Source organism: Oncorhynchus masou, chromosome 25 (genome assembly GCF_036934945.1).
Source record: "Oncorhynchus masou masou isolate Uvic2021 chromosome 25, UVic_Omas_1.1, whole genome shotgun sequence".
Taxonomy (NCBI): Eukaryota; Metazoa; Chordata; class Actinopteri; order Salmoniformes; family Salmonidae; genus Oncorhynchus; species Oncorhynchus masou.
The window spans coordinates 41,926,815-41,948,462 of NC_088236.1; the positions used below are offsets into that span (position 1 = coordinate 41,926,815).

Below are 21,648 nucleotides of genomic sequence, written 5' to 3' on the forward strand. Positions count from 1 at the left end.
TAAAAACAGAGGTACATTAATATATCTGGTCAGCCTGAATCTCATGATGGTTCTCTTGCATGCCCCTCTTGCCATTGCTCATATCTTAATTTGCACCCACAGATCAAAATGTGCCTCTCTACAGGCAACAAAGAGCAACATGCACAAGAGAAACCATCAACAGCCTCCTGACCGGGTTAAAAAGTATAGTAGATATTTGTGCCAGAAGCAATCCAGAAAAGGTTATAAACTCAATCCAAATGAAGTTCATTCATTTCCCCTCTCGTAGACAGTGACGACAGATTATATTTTCACTTTTACATGGTCTATACTCGCGCAATTGGGGGCACAATGACATTACCTTGCATGCTTTTTGGTAAGTCTGTTGCAGTGGATTTAAACACTCTCTTCTATATAAACATACAGACAGACCTGAACAACTTAACCAAAAATAAAGAGATATTTTTAAGTGCCGCCGCTTCACACTTTTTTTGTTTGTTGCTTATGGGTTTTATGCAGCAAACAAACTCTTGAGAGAGAGATGGACCTCTTTTGATTACTGGTGAGACCTACATATTGTATGTTAAATGGACTGTAGTCGATTTTTACTATGTTGATCATTTGTTTATATGGTTGCATTGACAATGACTGAAGTTCAGCTGGGGTTCAATGCAGCGGGTTTTGTTTGCAGGACCCTTCCATGGACAAGACGGGCAGCCCGGCCACAGACCGTCTGCTTCAGCCTAGCCGCATGTGGGTGCCCTTCATGAATGACGTGGCTGTGCGGGTCATCAGGGGATTGCTGAGGTCAGTGAGAAACTCACACATAGTCTCTGATAATGCAATCCAAATATCTGTTTATATGGCCAAAGATAATCTTGTTCATACATTATCCATGTATGATATTAGTTGTCAGAACTCCCTGGTCAAAGAGGAGATTTATTCTGTAGAAGTCCAAAAATAATGACTAACCTTTAACTTGATAAATGGAGTAAAAAGTAGAACTGATATTCTCTGATTCCTCAGGTTAAGCAAGCCTAAAATTGCTCAGACCCATTCAGTCAACAGACAGGTGCTCAGCGGCAGTCACAATGACTGGTCGTGTTGGCTTACAATGATTTCATCCACTTCAGAAGAAAACGGAATTCAATCTAGCCTATTAGGACCAGTGCTGTAAAGTACTTAAGTAAAAACACTTTAGTACTACTTAAGTAGTTTTTTTGGGCGTATCTGTACTTTACTGTTTATATTTTTGACAACTTTTACTTCACTACATTCCTAAAGAAAATATTGTACTTTCACTTGACAACTAAAGTACTCATTACATTTGGAATGCTTAGCACAACAGGGTGAAATTCACACACTTATCAAGATAACATTCCTACTGCCTGTGGTCTGGCGGACTCACTAAATACAAAGACATGATTTACAAAAGATTCATGAGGGTTGAAGTGTGCCCCTGGCTATCCATACATTTTAAAAACAATAAAATGGTGCCGTCTGCTTTGCTTAATATAAGGAATTTGAAATGATTTATACTTTTACTTTTGATACTTAAGTATATTTAAAACCAAATACTTTTAGACTTTTACTCAAATACTATTTTACTGGGTGACTTTCACCTTTACTTGAGTAACTTTCTATTAAGGTATCTATACTTTTACTCAAGTATGACAATTGTGTACTTTTTCCACCACTGATCAGGACTAGCCTGGTGCTCAGTCTCTGAGCCATTTTGCGGTTTGTTCTTAGCTAAGCTAACGTACCATGTGATCTGTCTGTCTCCCAGGCTAGCCAAGAACAAATGCAAGAAAAACTTGTGCTGGCTCCAGTAAGATGTAGTGTTTTGTCTAGTCTGTGCTCTCTCTACTTAAATTGTAATTTCCTATTGGGAAAAAGTCAGAAAAGCTCATCTGCTGAATCTGTCAGTGCGCAAAGGTCAGAGGACACCTTTTCTTATCTTTATCAGTGGTGCACAATCACGCAGACATCACTTGTAGTAACAGTAAAGTTACTGTATAGCTTATGAATAGATTAGTATTGCTGTGAAGTTTTCCAAACCCACTCGTTTGACAAGAGATTCCAGCGGTTTGGTCCCAAACCAGAGGAGCAGGGTGTGAGTACCCCCTTATAGAACCCTTAACAGCACAAAAACCAGCCTTACTGAGATCTATGATTTGCCTATCAATACTGATTTCAATTCTCTGTGAAGCCAACTTTTGTTTTATTGATTTCCAGAAAGCTTTTGATTGCATAAATAGGGATATTTTAGCCTGTAGTTTGTTAAAGACACTTCTCTTACTTTTCTTTGATATGAAATTTGATCACCCAATCCAGTCTCTTTATAAAGTACCAATTGCTTGAGTGCGTGTTAATGAATATTGTATAGATTGGTTTCCGACACCCTCGGGTGTAAAACAAGGAGACACCTTATCACCGACTTTGTTTGCTTTGTTTATGAATGATCTGGCAAAATCATTTAAACAGTTAAATATTGGCGTAGGATATGATGACAATAAGTATCTAAGTATCATTTTATATGCGGATTATATTATTTTGATGGTATCAACTGAACAAGATCTGCAGAACATGTTATTATGTGCTGTCAATTGGTGTAAAAGATGGAGACACATCATCAACTAGACAAGAACACAGATAACGCATTTTTAGAAAACCAGCTACTAAGAGAAGTGGTTTTCAGTTTTGTTTTGGTGAAGACAATCTTGAGTTTTACTAGCAAATATAAAAATGTGGGTATTTTTATTGAACCTATGACCTTTCGATACGGAACATCTGCCCTGGCTGACTCAGCAAGTAGAGCTCTTGAAGGAGTTATAGGGAAAACAAAAACACTCAAAGATATTGGTTTTGCTACGTATTCCAAACTTTATCAGACGTGTGTGTCCTGTTCTGGACGATTCAGCAGGAGTGTGGGGTACTAAGAGGTATTTTAAAAACGAACATGTCCATAACGGAGCAGTACGTTACTTTTTAGGTGTCCACAAGTTTGCACTTATAATTGCAATAACTGGGGATATGGGCTGGGAGCCTGTGAGGTGAGATGGAAGGCGTGTCTGGTGAGACTTTGGAATAGACTGTTGGAAATGCCAACTGACAGAATAGCTAGTCAAGTTTTGCTATGGGATCTATCCATACGGGGAGCCTGGACAACTGAAATGTCCAACCTTTTTCAAGAGTCTGACTGAACTTAATCCCATAAGGGATGAGTTGCCAATTGGTGATTTGACACAAAAATAACATTTCATTCATTCCCTCTGACAGCAAGATAAGTTCTGTCGTTCTTTCAGGACTGCCTTCCAAAGTTTGATAGCCAGCATTCTGTGGAAGACCAATGGTATTCTTCTCCTGGTTCCTGAGGTAACAGCTTCTTATTTCTGATCTGCAGTTAAACCCAATATTGTGATGTGCCATTTGATCATATATTATTTGTAGTAAAGTCTAATATTCATAATTTTCTAAATCTTTCCAAAGTAATTGCCAGTAACACTAGTTTGAATGTGTGTGATGAGCAGGAGTTCTATAAGTTCTATCACAAGGCCTCAGTACCTCCCAGGAAACATTTGAACAATGTGCAGATGAGATGAACAAAAGGCTGCTCATCTACCAAAGCCAAGCTCAGGACTACCACAACTGTCTGCAAGGTTAGCATGAACTTTTGTAGCACTTTGTCAAGTTTGACTTTTTCAATGCATTTCCATTGATGGGTAACAGTTGAGGCATATTTGGAGGCACATTTTCTTCTCATTATCTGTCTCTTCCTCTCTGCCCTGTTCTTTGACTCTGGAAAGAATTCCAAGAGCAGCTGAATGACTTGAGTCTTTCCAAAGGTGCCAGAGGTGCTCATCTCTAACCTGGGAGAACAACACACTTCAACAGCAAGTCATCACTTTGCAGGAGTGAGGCGAGAAAGTCACTGGGCCCTGTTTGAATACTATGCACACGCCCTTCTGTCTTTTCTAGAGCAAACCACTGATCTGATAAGCTAAGATTGGTGAAAGCAATGGAGTGGAAACCATGTCTCCATCTATCCACTCATATATCACTCCTTATCTCAAGGGAGTAACAATGCATTATAAAGTTATTCGAACAGGTCCAGTGAACGCACACTGCCAAGCCTAATGCTGGTAGGACTTGGTGGGAGTCAGTCACACTAGTGAATTTCCTTGTGTGCAAGGAACCATCCCACTTTTGAGAGAGCTGTAGGCCTTGAATCATGCTGAAGATGAGAGACAATGAGAGCTGTGAGGGCATTTTGAAGTAAAAACCTTACTAATGCTTGTGTACTAAAACATCTGTCTTTAAGTCTAGGTATTGGGTTTGAGTGTCACATTAACTCACATAGGATAGAAAAGTGTGTGTGTGCGTGCAGTAATAGAGGCCTGTTCTGACTGTTTGTGTGTGAAGAATGACCCTGTGATATCTGGGCGCTCAGCCAAGAGCTGACAGAAACTAACTGGTTCCTCGTAGCTTAACTGGAGGGAAGTGTTATATTCTGCACACTAGTGATAAAGCTGTTTGGAGCCTGTTTCTGGGCGAAAAATTTATGTTTTGTGTGTGTGACCATACATCATATGGGCTGATAGTCAAAGGCGCTTTCTTGCCAAACTTGGGGGAACCGTTGAGCCTCTGTTAGAGGAAGTATGACTTCCTGTCATTCTGGCCCCTGTTGTCCTCACTCAGTTGTGACAGACTGAGGCAACCTTTTCACCCAGTTGTCTCCCCTCACACACACACAGGGTCACGAGTAGCTTGACTATATCGCAAAACACCAGTCTCAATGTCAACAGTGACAAGGCGACTCTGGGATGCTGGCCTTCTAGGCAGAGATGCAAAGAAAAACCCATATCTCAGACTGGCCAAAATAAATAAATAAGATGGGCAAAAGGACACTGGACAAAGGAACTCTGCCTACAAGACCAGCATCCCGGAGTCGCCTCTTCACTGTTGACGTTGAGACTGGCATTTGCGGGTACTATTTAATGAAGGACTTGTGAAGCGTCTGTTTTATCAAACTAATGTACTTGTCCTCTTGCTCAGTTGTGCACCGGGGCCTCCCACTCTTTCTATTCTGGTTAGCGCCAGTTTGTGCTGTTCTGTGAAGGGAGTAGTACGCAGTGTTGTACGAGAGCTTCAGTTTCTTGGCAATTTCTCACATGGAATAGCCTTCATTTCTCAGAACAAGAATAGACTGATGAGTTTCAGAAGAAAAGTCTTTGTTTCTGGCCATTTTGAGCCTGTAATCGAACCCACAAATGCTGATGCTCCAGATAATCAACTAGTCTAAAGAAGGCCAGTTTTATTGCTTCTTTAATCAGAACAACAGTTTTCAGCTGTGCTAACAATTGCAAAATGGTTTTCTAATGATCAGTTAGCCTTTCAAAATGATAAACTTGGATTAGCTAACACAACGTGCCATTGAAACACAGGAGTGATGGTTGCTGATAATGGGCCTCTGTAGGTTTTCCTTTAAAAATCTGCCGTTTCCAACTGCAATAGTCATTTACAATATTAACTGTCTACACTATATTTTTGATCAATTTGATATTTTAATGGACACATGTGCTTTTTCAAAAACAAGGACATTTAAGTGACCCAAAACTGTTGAACAGTTGTGTGCATATGTAAATGTGTTTAATAATTTGCGTACAGGGAGGGAGTCGGGACCAGGAAATCTGGTCTCAATGCAGACAGTGGACCGATCAGACACATTAATACCAATGTCTATGCCCACGTATTAATCAGGACAAAGGATGCATGTTAGCATCAGGTACTGTATAAACGGGGATAGAGGCTGACTGTAATTCATGTTGGTTTGAGGCCCACAGCACTATTAGCAGCGGTACAGGGAGGAGCTGGCCCGGGCTTTGCAGGAGAGCCAGGCCCAGACGAGGGAGGGACAGTGCTGGAGATGCTTACTGAACATTCTGACCCAGCACCAAGACACCTTTTTTTTCCTGCAGCAATAGACTGGTTAAATCTAATTTGAATCTAAAGACATTCATGGTTTGCATTTTCTGTTCTCTTGCTGCCACGAAGGGATTGAGAATACTGCTTCGGCAAAAGTGTGTGTGACTAGATGTTATGGTTGGCTCTATAACAATGTTCAATACAGACATCGTAGATTTGTTTTTGCCCGCGATTCAATCCGATCGCGGGTTGTAGGCTATACATTTACAGTAAAACCTGACCTTAAAACTATTGTCTACTGCCCCGCGTGCTGAGCTATGGACAGAATCCCGGGCTAATTCTTTACAATGAATGCAACGTTGTGGTTTATTCATTTTTTTAAAATTTCAATTGTTATGCAGCCTTAAATTCCACATGGAGAAATTGTTAAAAAGTGGTTCATCACAGTGACATTTTTGGGTAAACATTCCCTTTTGATCTCTAAATGATACTGAAAAATACATGTAAACATTTCATGGTTTTCACATTGACCGGAGCTGTAGAAGAAGTGAGAGATTTTAAAATAGGTCCCTCAAAGATTTAAACCGTTTCTGGAACTAAAGTTCTCTGATCCCATGTAGATGCACTCACTAATAAAATTAAAGTAATCCACTCTACAAAACATGTTTTTAATAAGGCCTTCATTGGAACGGTTCCCTTTGGCGCTTCTTGCCCTGTGCAAATGTACGGCTTCGCCTCTCCCCAGTCAGCGGGGGGTGTACGGTTAAGACTTAACGTCTGCGAAACAAGATGTCCCAACTGTCCCTCCAGCGCAACGAAGCCAGCTGCTCAGCGCTCAGTTCTGGCTGACCATAGGTGAGAGGACTGAAGGTCCGAAAGGACAGATATACTGAGGACAACCCCGCCAATACGACTCCATGAAGAGCACGCCGGAGAGAAGCACACCTAGAGAGGAGGAGAATGGAACGATTATGACCGGTCATGAGAAAAGCAACCGCGTGACCTGATTCAATCCACAACCCGAGACGAGTCATCGGTGCCCACCTCAACATGTGTGTGTGCAGGTGCTCCAGAACCACAGGGATCAGCAGGATCTGGAAGGTGAGAGCTGGCAGGTAGTGATACAGGAACAGCGTCTTCTCCATCATGAAGAAGGGCAGGTAGTTGACGGCCCAGCCACCAGCACACACTACTCCTGCCTGAAGCAGCTGGCACCAGGTGGCTGGACAACAAAGACAAACATTACATGACTGCTTTTCGCCATGCCAATTTGCAACGTGTCAACATCATGTCAGCGTTTACATATCGTATGTCCGAAAGGCGCGTGTACCTTCTGGAATGTCTTCAATTTTCCGCCGCCTCCTTAATAGGTACGATAGGAACAGAAGGACGTACACCACAAGGGCGAGGTTTGCCAGGGTCCAAGTGACAAAGTTTCCAATCAGGTGGATCTGGGCCTGAAACAGAGGGTCAAGGCTCATCAAGCTAACACGTGGTTGTGCCATTCCATTTCAATGTAAGGATTCATTAATACACACAACTGTTCAAATCTTGGCTGGAGTACAGTAGAGATATTGCAATATAAAACACAGCACACTTGAGTGAATGACTGACAAAAGGTTGAAGCAAACCTACATTGCTTGCAGGGTGGAGCCAGTAAGCAATGTTGGTATTCATCGTGATCCATTCTAGAGGTGAAGAGCTGTACTTGTGTTCAGAATCCTCATGCTTCACCGTCAGCATCTTCCACTGTCAGACCAACACAAAAGAAGAAGAGAACGTGAAGTCCACCAATGAAACAGCCTAAAAAGGAATCATGTGCTCATAGATATGCTATCCTATTCTTACCTGTAGCTCCAGGAATTTTGCAATGAAGGTGAGGTTGCGGTTGATGTCAATGTGTGTGGGGGAGTGCAGCTCCAGCTCTCTCTCCCTCTGCTCCAGACCTAAAAAATAAATAAAGGCATTCTCTCATCATAACACCCATAACACAGTAACAATTACACAAAGTGTAGCGATTCGGTTAAGAAGCCTGATGAATGAGTTGAAGAAATGTGTTATGAATGACACAGAAACAGTCAAAAGATGTTATGACTGGTTTCATAAAAGGTTTATGAATGCCTCATGTATAGCTCCTGTAAGTAAAGTGTTACTGAACATAGATGATGAGTGTTAGGAAAGCTTACTCCTGCCGTAGCGGTGCTCCTCGACATTCCACACACCGCTGGGCTGGTAGCCCTTGTAGATCTTATCCCCCACCACTTCCAGCTGCCTGTAGCCCCACTCTGGAAGGGAGGAACCGCTCAGCTGCACGTCGACAACATCAGAAAGAGGCCTTGGATGTTAAGACAGATAAAACAGTAAAGACAAACAGTTTGAGAAATCCCCCGGGCTCCCTGAGCGTACCTTGAGCACAGCCGAGGTGTTGATGTGAATCAAACGTACTTCAGAGAGAATAGTCTTCCAGACATCTTGTTCCGCCTCCCTGTTCACAATGTCCTACAGAATAGAGTTGAACAATGTCAGTATATACTGCATATGTACACTCAGTGGCCAATTTATCTAGTAATGGGTTGGACCCCCCCCCCTTTGCCTCCAGAACAGGCTGAATTCTTTGGGGCATGGAAGCATTGCTCAATTGGAATCAAGGGGCCGTGTGCTAGGAAAACATTCCCCATACAATTACAACACCAGCCTGTACCGTTGACACCAGTCAGGATGGGGCCATGGATTCATGCTCCTTACGCCAAATCAGGGATTTGTCAGACCATGCAATGTTTTTCCACTCTTCAATTGTCCAGCGTTGGTTATCGCGTGCCCACTGGAGCCTCTTCTTCTTTTCTGCTGACAGGAGTGGATTCCGGTGTGGTCGTCTGATGCAATAGCCCATCCGTGACAAAGACCGATGACTTGTGCATTCCAAGAGGCTGTCTGCACACTGTTGTACTGCCCTGTTATTTGCCCGTTTGTGGCCCGCCTGTTAGCTTGCACGATTCTTGGCATTCTCCTTCAACCTCATCAATCAACAAATTGTTTTCGCCCACAGGACTGCCGCTGACTGAATGTTGTTTGCAGCACCATTCTCTGGAAACCCTAGACCCGGTCAAACGTTCAATCGAACAGTAACTGCCTACTTTATATAGCAAGCCATGGCTCACTGTCTGTAGGAGCAAACTAGTTTAGTGAATTCCGTGTTGTACCTAAAACTGGCCACAGTGTGTGCACAGTCACAAAAGTATGTGGACACCCCTTCAAATGATTGGATTTGGAAAATTCAGACACACTCTTTGTTGACAGGTGTATTAAAAATCAAGCACACGACCATGCAATCTCTAGCCAAACATTGGCAGTAGAATGCCCATACTGAAGGGCTCAGTGACTTTGAACGTGGCACCGTCATAGGATGCCACTTTCCAACAAGTCAGTTCCTTCTGCCCTGTTAGAGCTAGAGCTGCCCCAGTCAACTGTATGTGCTGTTGAGAAGTGGAAACGTCTAGGAGCAACAACGGCTCAGCCACAACATGGTAGGCCACACAAGCTTCCAGAATGGGTCCGCCTAGTGCTGACGCATGTAGCGTGTAAAAATCATCTGTCCTCGGTTGCAACACTCACTACCGAGTCCCAAACTGCCTCTGGAAGCAATGTCAGCACAATAACTGTTCGTCGAGAGCTTTATGAAATGGGTTTACATGGCCGAGCAGCCACACACACACAAGCCTAAAGTCACCATGCGCAATGCCAAGCGTCGGCTGGAGTGGTGTTAAGCTTGTTGCCATTGGACTCTGGAGAGGTGGAAACATGTTCTCTGGAGGGATGAATCATGCTTCACCATCTGGCAGTCCAAAGGATGAATCTGGGTTTGGCGGATGCCAGGAGAACGTTACCTGCCCCAATGCATAGTGCCAACTGTAAAGTTTGGTGGAGGAGGAATACTTGTCTGGGGCTGTTTTTCATGGTTCAGGCTAGGCCCCTTAGTTCCAGTGAAGTGAAATGTTAATGCTACAGCATACAATGACATTCTAAAAGACTCTGTGCTTCCAACTTTGTGGCAACAGTTTGGGGAAGGCCCTTTACTGTTTCAGAATGACAATGCCCCTGTGTACAAAGCGAGGTCCATACAGAACTGGCTTGTCGAGATCATTGTGGAAGAACTTAACTGGCCTGCACAGAGCCCTGACCTCAACCCCATCGAACACCTTTGGGATGAATTGGAATGCTGACTGCGAGCCAGGCCGAATCGCCCCACATCAGCGCCCGACCTCACGAATACTCGTGACGGAATGGAAGCAACTCCCTGCAGTAATGTTCCAACATCTAGTGGAATGCCTTCCAAAAATAGTGAAGGCTGTTATAGCAGCAAAGTGGGACCAACTCCATATTAATGCCCATGATTTTGGAATGATGTTCGATGAGCAGGTGTTCACATACTTTTGCTCATGTAGTGAATATACATACAGTTGAAGTCGGAAGTTTACATTCACCTTAGCTAAATACATTTAAACTCAGTTTCACAATTCCTGACATTTAATCCTAGTAAAAAATCCCTGTATTAGGTCAGTTAAGAGCACCACTTTATTTGAAGAATGTGAAAATGTCAGAATAATAGTTGAGAGAATTATTTATTTCAGCTTTTACTTCTTTCATCACATTCCCAGTGAGTTAGAAGTTTACACACACTCAACTAATAGTTGGTAGCATTGCCTTTAACTTGGGTCAAACGTTTTGGGTAGCCTTCCACAAGTTTTCCACAATAAGTTGGGTGAATTTTGGCCCATTCCTCCTGACAGAGCTGGTGTAACTGAGTCAGGTTTGTCGGCATCCTTGCTCACACTTTTTCAGTTCTGTCCACAACATTTCTATGGGATTGAGGTCAGGGCTTTGTGATGGCCACTCCAATACCTTGACTTTGTTGTCCTTAAACCAGATTGCCACAACTTTGAAAGTATGCTTTGGGTCATTACCCATTTGCGACCAAGCATAAACTTCCTGACTGATATCTTGAGATGTTGCTTCATTATAGCCACATAATTTCCATCTATTTTATGAAGTGCACATGATGAAACTGGCGCTCATGAGGACCGCCACAGGAAGAGGATAAGTTCATTAGAGCCTCAGAAATTGCAGCACGTAACAGACGCATTTCACCTAACAGACACATCTCAACAGCAACTGTTCAGAGGAGACTGCGTGACTCATGCCTTCATGGTCAAATTGCAGCAAAGAAATCCCTACTAAAAGGACACCAATAAGAAGAGACTTTCATGGGCCAAGAAACACGAGCAATGGACATTAGACCAGTGAAAATCTGTCCTTTGGTCCAAATTTGAGATTTTTGGTTCCAATCGCAGTGTCTTTGTGAGACGCAGAGTAGGTGAACAGATGACCTTGGCACGTGTGGTTCCCACTGTGATGCATGGAGGTGGTGTGATGGGGCTTTGCTGATCAGTGTCGTTGATTTATTTAGAATTCAAGGCACACTTAACCAGATGACCTGGCCTCCACAATCACCTGACTGCAACCCAATTATACTAAGTATAGCTGAGAGTTTTCAGCTATACTATTCGTGGCTGTTTATTTACCACCACAGATAGATGCTGGCACTAAGACAGCACTCGGTCAGCTGTATAAGGAAATAAGCAAACAGGAAACCACTCATCCAGAGGCGGCGCTCCTAGTGGCCGGAGACTTTAATGCAGGGAAACTTAAATCAGTTCTACCAAATTTCCATCAACATGTTAAATGTGCAACCAGAGAGAAAAAAAAAATTCTAGATCACCTGCACTCCACACACAGACGCATACAAAGCTCTCCCTCACCCTCCATTTGGTAAATCCGACCACAACTATATCCTCCTGATTCCTACTTACAAGCAAAAATTAAAAGCAGGAAGCACCAGTGACTCGGTCTATAAAACAAGTGTTCAGATGAAGCAGATGCTAAACTACAGGACTGTTTTGCTAGCACAGACTGGAACATGTTCCTGGATTCTTCCGATGGCATTGAGGAGTACACCACAGTCACTGGCTTTATCAATAAGTGCGGCGAGGACATTATCCCCACAGTGACTGTACGTACATACCCCAACCAGAAGCCATGGATTACAGGCAACATTCGCACTGAGCTAAAAGGGTAGAGCTGCCGCTTTCAAGGTGCGGGACTCTAACCCGGAAGCTTACAAGAAACCCTGCTATGCCCTGTGACGAACCATCAAACAGGCAAAGCGTCAATACAGGGCTAAGATTGAATCATACTACACTGGCTCCGACGCTCGTTTTATGTGGCAGGGCTTGTAAACTATTACAGACTACAAAGGGAACCACAGCCGCGAGCTGCCCAGTGACATGAGCCTACCAGACTAGCAAAATCACTTCTATGCTCGCTTCGAGGCAAGAAACACTGAGGCATGCATGAGAGCATCAGCTGTTCCAGACGACTATGCGATCAAGCTCTCCTTGGCCAACGTAAGACCTTTAAACAGGTCAACATACACAAGGCTGCGGGGCCAGACGGATTACCAGAATGTGTGCTCCGGGCATGTGCTGACCAACTGGCAGGTGTCTTCACTGACATTTTCAACATGTCCCTGATTGAGTCTGTAATACCAACATGTTTCAAGCAGACCACCATAGTCCCTGTGCCCAAGAACACAAAGGCGACTTGCCTAAATGACTACTGACCCGTAGCACTCAAGTCCATAGCCATGAAGTGCTTTGAAAGGCTGGTAATGGCTTACATCAACACCATTATCCCAAAAACCCTAGACCCACTTCAATTTGCATACTGGACAAAATGAACACTTATGTGAGAATGCTATTCATTGACAACAGCTCAGCAGTCAACACCACAGTACCCTCAAAGCTCATCACTAAGCTAAGGATCCTGGGACTAAACACCTCCCTCTGTAACTGGATTCTGGACTTCCTGTCAGGCAGGGTAGGTAGCAACACATCTGCCACGCTGATGCTCCCCAGGGGTGGGTGCTCAGTCGCCTCATGTACTCCCTGTTCACCCAAGACTGCATGGCCAGGCACGACTCCAACACCATCATTAAGTTTGCAGACGACACAACAGTGGTAGGCCTGATCACCGACAACGACGAGAGGGAGAAGGGTCCTACAGGGAGAAGGGTCAGAGACCTGGCCGTATGGTGCCAGAATAACAACCTATCCCTCAACGTAGCCAAGACTAAGGAGTTGATTTTGGACTACAGGAAAAGGAGGACAGAGCACGCCCCTATTCTCATCGACGGGGATTTAGTGGAGCAGGCTGAGAGCTTCAAGTTCCTTGGTGTCCACATAAAAAAACGAACTAGAATGATCCAAACACACCAAGACAGTTGTGAAGAGGGCACAACAAAGTTTATTCCCCCTCTCTGTTTAGCTTATATGCAGTCACTTTAACTATACATTCATGTACATACTACCTCAATTGGGCCGACCAACCAGTGCTCCCGCACATTGGCTAAACGGGCTATCTGCATTGTGTTCTGCCAACCCCTTTTATGCTACTGCTACTCTATGTTCATCATATATGCAGTCACTTTAACCATATCCACATACTACCTCAGCCTGACTACTGTTGTTTAATTTCTTTACTTACCCATTGTTCACCTAATACCTTTTTTGCACTATTGGTTAGAGCCTGTAAGTAAGCATTTCACTGTAAGGTGAATACACCTGTTGTATTCGGTGCAAACTTTGATTTGAATTGAGATGGTTTGGGATGAGTTGGACCGCAGAGTGAAGGAAAAGCAGCCAACAAGTACTCAGCATATGTGGGAACTCCTTCAAGACTGTTGGAAAAGCATTCCAGGTGAAGCTGGTTGAGAGAATGCCAAGAGTGTGCAAAGCTGTCATCAAAGCAAATGGTGGCTACTTTGAACAATCTAAAATTGATTTGTTTAACACTTCTTTGGTTACTAAATGATTCCCTGTGCTATTTCATAGTTGTGATGTCTTATTATTCTACAATGTAGAAAACAGTAAAAAAATAAAAACCTTGTGTATATAACTAGGTAAGTCAGTTAAAGAACAAATTCTTATTTTCAATGTATGCCTAAGAACAGTGGGTTAACTGCCTTGTTCAGGGGCAGAACTACAGATTTTCACCTTGTCAGCTCAGGGATTCAATCTCGCAACCTTTCGGTTACTTGTCCAACACTAACTACTAGGCTACCTGCCACCCCAGAGGTGTCCATGAGTAGATGTGTCCAAACTTGACACACGCGCATTGGTTCCAGTGTCTCAGAAACGTGTGGCTTCCTGGGCTTTTCACGCACAAGTGTCTAGGGTTTATCGAGAATGTCAGCGGCAGTCCTGTGGGTGAAAACATTGACTTCTCATCAGCAACAAGGAGAATGGCAAGAATCGCAAGCTAACAGGTGGGCCACAAACAAGCAAATAACGGCGCAGTACAACAGTGGTGTGCAGAACAGCACCTCAGAATGCATAACTCGTCGTTCCTTGTTACGGATGGGCGGCTCCAGTGGGCACGGGATCACCAACTCTGGACAATTGAGAAGTGTGGAAAAACGTTGCCTGGTCCGACGAATCCCGGTTCCTGTTGCATCATTCTGATGGCAGTCAGGATTTGGCATAAGCAGCACAAGTCCACGGCCCCATCCTGTCTGGTGTTGGTGGTGTAATGTTTTTCGAACACATTAGGTCCCTTGATACAAATTGAGCAACGTTTCCATGCCCTGAAGAATTCAGGCTGTTCTGGAGGTAAAGAAATAGTCCAACCCGGTACAAGATATGTGTACCTAATAAAGTGTAACTCTTTTGTGAACATTGGAAAGAATCACAATACAAAACAATGAGCATAAAATGAGTGTATAAGTCATTGTGATTAAATGCATGTAAAACAAAAAAGGTGCAGTCAGCTTTTTCTCAGGATGGTAAGTTGGTGGTTGAAGTTATCCCTCTAGTGGTGTGGGGGCTGTGCTTTGGCAAAGTGGGTGGGGTTATAATCCTTCCTGTTTGGCCCTGTCCGGGGGTGTCCTCGGATGGGGCCACAGTGTCTCCTGACCCCTCCTGTCTCAGCCTCCAGTATTTATGCTGCAGTAGTTTGTGTCGGGGGCTGGGGTCAGTTTGTTATATCTGGAGTACTTCTCCTGTCCAATTCGGTGTCCTGTGTGAATCTAAGTGTGCGTTCTCTAATTCTCTCCTTCTCTCTCTCGGAGGACCCGAGCCCTAGGACCATGCCCCAGGACTACCTGACATGATGACTCCTTGCTGTCCCCAGTCCACCTGGCCGTGCTGCTGCTCCAGTTTCAACTGTTCTGCCTTATTATTATTCGACCATGCTGGTCATTTATGAACATTTGAAAATCTTGGCCATGTTCTGTTATAATCTCTACCCGGCACAGCCAGAAGAGGACTGGCCACCCCACATAGCCTGGTTCCTCTAGGTTTCTTCCTAGGTTTTGGCCTTTCTAGGGAGTTTTTCCTAACCACCGTGCTTCTACACCTGCATTGCTTACTGTTTGGGGTTTTAGGCTGGGTTTCTGTACAGCACTTTGAGATATCAGCTGATGTACGAAGGGCTATATAAATAAATTTGATTTGATTCAGTATGAGGGGGTGGGAGTGTGTATGTCTCACCACTTTCCAGAGATTCTGGGCTGGCATTGACACATTGAAGTCAATGTAGCCAGACACCTCCTGTGCGTGAGGACTCATGGGAGCTGCAACGTCGTGCCTGAGAGACCATAAGTAATACTAATGATGAGGTTAGGCAGTAGCTAAGCACAGTAACATGACTAATAATATTGGTTACAGATAAATTGACATGACTAAATTGAAAGGCGGTGTGCAGAACCGTGGCTATACAGTACGTGTTGAGGAGGCGGGAGGTCATGCCATGAAGAAGCTGGACAACATCACCATGGCGAACAGGGCGGGGAGGGCTGCTCACAACAAGGTCTTGTCTGGAAGAGAATCAGATAACGGTTGCCATGTTGTTTTAGTGGATAAACACTGCATCACAATGTGGGGGTGTTCTAGGCATCCAAATTAAAGCTGGCCTGCACAAACCTGCCTGGATCTTTGATTATCCACCAATTGTTGACATCTTTGAACGGATAACAGGTCACTTGCTGCTGGTGAGAGCTACCACGCCCATTTTCATACCTTCAGAGCACCAAAAAAAATAAGAAACTGGTCATGCTGCAAGAACACAAATGCACTACATACTAGTGTTGTGTCACGTGCATGGTCCAGATCTGATTAAATAATAGACAACCAGAAACACCCCCTCACCTGATGGGATAGTTTGCCTTATGGGAGTGTAGCCAGCAGGGTATGGGTTTGCTGGAGACACTGCGGAGGGTCACCTGAGAGCCATAAGCCACCTCCAGAGGCTGACCCTGAGTGATCCTGGCCAATCCTCCCTGAATACAGCCAAACACACTAGATATAACCCCAAATGACATGAAGCAGAGCAGTGCCACTACCCAATGTCAAGTCTTTTAAAAACACTTAATAAATCCATTAGACAGTTTTGATGGGTTGCTTGCCATCTCAACTGGGTCTCAGAGAGAGAGAGGGATGCTGACCTCTAGGCTGGCCTGGAAGGCACTGCTCATCATTTGGTCATGTGGGCCACTGCGGTAGAGCAGGTTTAAATGCACATAGAAGAAGCCCAGGTAGAGCAGTAGGGGTAGGACCACGAGGGCCAGGAAGCGGGTCACTACCTGCATCAGCACCACACCCTGCACAGTTGGGAGACACTTCAAACATCAGCAGTATGCTACTGGGAAGTCAAGCTGTCCATTTGAATTAATGGATATATTCAGAAACAAAAAACAAACCTAATGAACTCACATTGCTCAGTGCTCTGTCCCCAATAAGCTGCCACGTGTGCACGGCCGCCAAGCCCAGCAGCAGAAAGTAGGTGAACAGACCCATGTACTTCACTCTGATGAATGGGAGAAGCAGACCGTTTAGACATGCATGCAACAAACCCAAACCTTCATGAGTGAGACCTAAAAGAGGTAAAACACCCACAATCACAAACATGACCATGGGATGATTGTGAAAAACTGTTTAAACTTCAGTTTAATACATTCATTTCCATCCAATTAGTTTTAAAATGTGGCTGATTGAACTAACCCCACAGCACAGGCACATGTGACTCCAGTCAGCACCAGCCACGCCAATCTGACTGGTGAGCTAAAAAGGACGAAGAGTAACATCAGCTGGCGCGGACACAGGCTGAGAGCACGCCGAGCAGACACTACACATCAACCAAAATCAAGGAAAGTGGGGTACATTTCTGCTAATCGCCACTGAACATGGTTTGTGTTGGTGTGTGTTAAGATGTGTTGGTAATCATGGAATGACAACCCCTTCCTAGTAGGTACAGAGGAATTGCAACACTCACCCGCTTTGTGCATTGTGAAATCTGAGGTAGGATACGACAGCGAGCAGAAGGAAGAAGATAAGCACAGATTCTAGCAGCATGAAGCGAGACTGAACAATCAAGGAATTCTCTGTTTCACAAAAACAGAAAACACAGTCCATCTTACTACACTCAATGGAGATGGCAAACAATGAGCAACAATGGAGTCAAAAATCTAATATACAAATCCAAATACAACTTTGACTGTATAGGAGGAAGTATAGGACAACATTACCCATGAGGAAGAGCAATGCAGCCCCCAGTGCTGTGAGGTGCGAGTACCCGAGTTCCACAACCAGAAGGTAACACAGGGGTACACACAGTGACCCGGCCAGGGCCGGTATCAGTCTTAAACTCCATACAGGCACATTACTGGAGTACTCTGCAATGAATCGTAAGAAACAACTTGATTAAACAACTTAAGAAAAGCACATGCATCTTTAGATCTAATTCCCAACATCTGGATGTATTGGCAATGTTGTAATTAGATTTCCTACCTGCTCCAATCCTGTTCCAGATAAAGTTACCATCAAATCCACCAAGATAAGCTGTATAAATTAGAGAAACAACAATGAGCATTATTCTAAGTCTGTTATTCCCAAACTGGGTTAAGCCCCAAAAAAAAAAATTAATTCACATTTTCAAACAGCCCATTTAGATTTTCCAACAGGGCTAAACATTTGGGTGATGTTTTTCTCTCTCGCCTGAGTAGCCTTGTTTCACTGCCAAAAATAACATTAAACCATCTAGCGTTCATCGAAATAACACCACAATGTCAAATACAGTTAAGCCTAGTCAAATAATTAACATCCAATCACATTAACAGTCCGTATGTAGCTGCTGCTCATTCCGTTTGCTCGAAAATGGATAAATGGTTAAAAAAAAGGCCCGCGTCCATTACATCCACATGTATATAACAACAGATACCATTAATAAGAAGGGGCTAGAAGCATCTTATTTGGTGAGCTACCGAGTGGCTAGGACAGGCAAGCCCCATACTATTGTAGTGGTCTTAATTCTTCCTGCTGCCGCGGGGATATGGCTGGGACAATGCTGGGGGAAAAGGCCCAAAAAAACTATACAGACAATGCCTTCATCTAACAACACTGTTTCACAACGCACCAGTGACATGGAAAGAGATGTTTTGAAATGTTTACTGCTTTGCATACAAGCCAGTGAATTCTATAAGTTACAGCTGGAGGAGTCAACAATTGTGGCGGGACTAGCACAGCTCCCGGTGTATGTCCGGTACATTTATGGGATGTCAATTAAGGAAGACATCCTCTTTTGTAAACCACTGGAAAACAGGACAGGATATTTTTAAAGTACTGGACAGCTTTGTGCCATTAAATGGACTTTGGTGGTCAAGATGTGTTGGTATCTGTACTGATGGCGCAAAAGCCATGACAGGGAGACATAGTGGAGCGGTAATGCACGTGCAAGCAGTTGCTCCCGACGCCACTTGGGTACACTGCATGGACGACAAACAACTGGATTCGTTATCCCTTTCATGCCCTGCAACAAGCGGTTCTGAGAAAATTGAATTTAAATCAGAAGCCACTGCCAGATTTCTTGATAGGACTGTACTCACGAGTACCCTGCCTTGGCAAATTGCGCTGCTTAGACACTGATTACCTTTGCAACCACGTACTTATGTGAGAGTAGATTCTCAGCCCTCACTAGCATGACAACTATACACAGGCACAGGCTGTGTGTGGAAAATTATTTAAGACAGACCCTTTAAAGCACACCTTTCTCATTAACCTGTGGTGAGTTATTCACAATTTGATGAACAAATAAGGTTTTATACATAATAATATATATAAAACATTATTATTATTATTATGTCCTGGTCCTATAAGAGATCTTTGCCACTTCCCACATGCCGGGTTGTGACAAAAACTCACTGTGTGAGTGGCAGGCTTATAATGATGGAAAAAACAAACATTTAAGAGTGCGCTGACCCTGGTGCTAGAGGGGATACGCAGATGGAGGTTGAATGTTTGAATGGGTACAGGACTAATGGGTACAGGACTGTTTTAAGTGAAGGGATTAAAGGTTCATCACAAAATTAATTTCCATGTAAATGCTAAATAGAATACACTATATATAAAAAAGTATGTGGACCTTCAGATTAGTGGATTTGTCTTTTTCAGCCACATCCATTGCCGACAGGTGTATAAAATTAAGCACACAGCCATGCAACCTCCATAGACAAGCATTGGTAGTAGAATTGCCTTACTGAAGATCTCAGTGACTTTCAATGTGGTACCGTCTTCGATGCCACCTTTCCAACAAGTCAGTTGTTCAAATTTCTGCCCTGCTACAGCTGCCCCGGTCAACTGTAAGCACTGTTATTGTGAAGTGGAAACTCCTAAGAGCAACAACGGCTCAGCCACAAAGTGGTAGGCCACAACAACTCACAGAACGGGACCGCCGAGTGCTGAAGCACGTAGCGTGTAAAAACCATCTGTCCTCGTTTGTAACACTCACTACCGAGTTCCAAACTGCCTCTGGAAGCAACATCAGCACATTAACTGTTCGTCGGGAGCTTTATGAAATGGGTTTCCATGGCCGAGCAGTCAAGCCAAGCCTAAGATCACCACGCGCAATGCCAAGCGTCCGCTGGAGTGGTGTAAAACTCACCACCATTGGAGCAGTGGAAACATGTTCTCTGGAGCGATGTCCACATACAAAACTTTTGGCCATGTAGTGTATGTTGTAAGGGTTCAGTACTTACCTCCAAATGCTAGAATCATGTGACCAAGAGGTGGACCACTCTCATCAATAAAGAAGACCTGCTTTGTGTAGAGAGATACAAACTGTCCATAGTACACCTCATCAAACCTGCAAAACATCAAAGGGGGTGTCAGAGTAAACTACTGTCTTGCTAAATAATTAAATAAACAATGTCTTATTAAAAAAAACTATATTGGCCTTATCTACCAAGGGCAGTCCAGTAGCTGTGACAGTTTAGGGGACAGTGTAGTATGGGCTACTGTTGTTTAATGTGGGCCCTTCAACGCCAGGATTTGTAGACTTTTGTTCCAGTACAGTTCTAGACACACAGATAGAGCCACTGAATAGTTGAATCAATCAGGTTTGTTCCGTGTTTCACACTGGGTTGGAACAAAAGCCTGCACACCCCCTTTAGGATCCGGACCAGGAGTGAATTACATAGAGGTTGGATATACAGTAGCTACTTACACTACAGCTTTAGGGAAGTTAATTCCATACAGTCTGGACAAAAGTCCAAGGGCTGTCACCACCACCAAAACCAAATTGATTTCGGCTCTGATCACAATAGGCAACTTGATAGACGTCAGCATGGCTCCTGTGTGCCCAGTTGTCAGCATTAACTACAAGGATTCAATCATAACCAATGACAAAATCAGACAATTGTAATGTGGGAACAATCTACTTAGCTAGTTAACAATCGAATAAAAGACGAGGCTGGAGACTGAGTGGATCCATGATGCTTGCATGGCCAAGTGTCTGTACAAAATGTAGCCAGCTACTGCTTGCTAACATATGGAGCAAAGAACATCACCTATAGGCAAATAGGCTACTCATTGAATTACATACCGAACAATTTAGGATATATTGGCTACCTCTGTTGTAAACACATAATTCAGACTGATTCCATGTGTTTTCCCCTAACTAGCTAACTAATTATAGCTAGCTAACCGACTGGCTAACCTTTACGCACCCCATTCCACCCACTCTTAGCAAGCTAACCTTAGCCTTTAATCTTCTAGCAACATTTGAGGACGCGAATGTATATTATTAACTAGCTAGGTACAATGGCCATACAACTACCTTTAATTTGGCACTGTTTCGGAATGTCTCAACATTTCGATGCCAGCACGGCTTTCCATCAGTGAGACCATAAATCGGTAATCGACTTGAGGGCCTGCTGCAGTGGAGACGATGGCAGCGTTCAGACGTTGCAGGCATCAACCAATGCTTGCGTGTTACCTCATTGTCTGTGTCTATAATTAATACCGCGTTCAAACAGTGTTGCATCTTTTTTGGCAACGTATTCAATTATGGAATATGTGGCAAGACATCAGTAGGTTTATAATTGAACACATTTCTGACGAGTTTACACTATTATGGAGAGATATACTGCTTGAAATCTTTATTTACGATATAAATAAATTGAAACAATTTTATGTAATTCATTAAATTATTATTTTGGCCAAATGTCATTCACAAATGTAAATTTACAAACAAAACACCACATTTTATTACCTTACAAAAATACATGTAACTATATTTTAAGACAATTAATTACTCTGCCAATTTTTTATTTGATAAAAAAAAAAACGAATAAAAAAA

At 43.5% G+C, this 21,648-nt stretch overlaps 1 protein-coding gene across 3 annotated transcripts; it reads right to left on the bottom strand.

The window, feature by feature from the left end:
* Positions 1-6,245: 6,245 nt before the first annotated feature.
* pomt1 (protein-O-mannosyltransferase 1) lies at positions 6,246-21,270 on the bottom strand. Of its 3 annotated transcripts, none has more exons than XM_064937815.1 (20): positions 21,127-21,270; positions 20,515-20,641; positions 20,048-20,154; positions 17,805-17,855; positions 17,543-17,689; positions 17,290-17,398; positions 17,019-17,078; positions 16,731-16,824; positions 16,463-16,618; positions 16,167-16,297; positions 15,942-16,037; positions 15,743-15,835; positions 15,510-15,606; positions 8,314-8,406; positions 8,094-8,214; positions 7,756-7,853; positions 7,543-7,656; positions 7,238-7,364; positions 6,952-7,129; positions 6,246-6,852 (listed from the first exon to the last, which is right to left on the bottom strand). In XM_064937815.1, exons 2-20 carry the CDS (start codon positions 20,634-20,636, stop codon positions 6,678-6,680), a joined length of 2,169 nt encoding a protein of 722 aa, XP_064793887.1. In that variant the 5' UTR covers positions 20,637-20,641; positions 21,127-21,270; the 3' UTR covers positions 6,246-6,677. The 3 variants fall into 3 exon arrangements, with proteins under 3 accessions (XP_064793887.1, XP_064793886.1, XP_064793888.1); XM_064937814.1 differs by having other exon boundaries at positions 20,515-20,666; positions 21,127-21,269; XM_064937816.1 differs by lacking the exon at positions 20,515-20,641 and having other exon boundaries at positions 21,127-21,268.
* Positions 21,271-21,648: the final 378 nt, after the last annotated feature.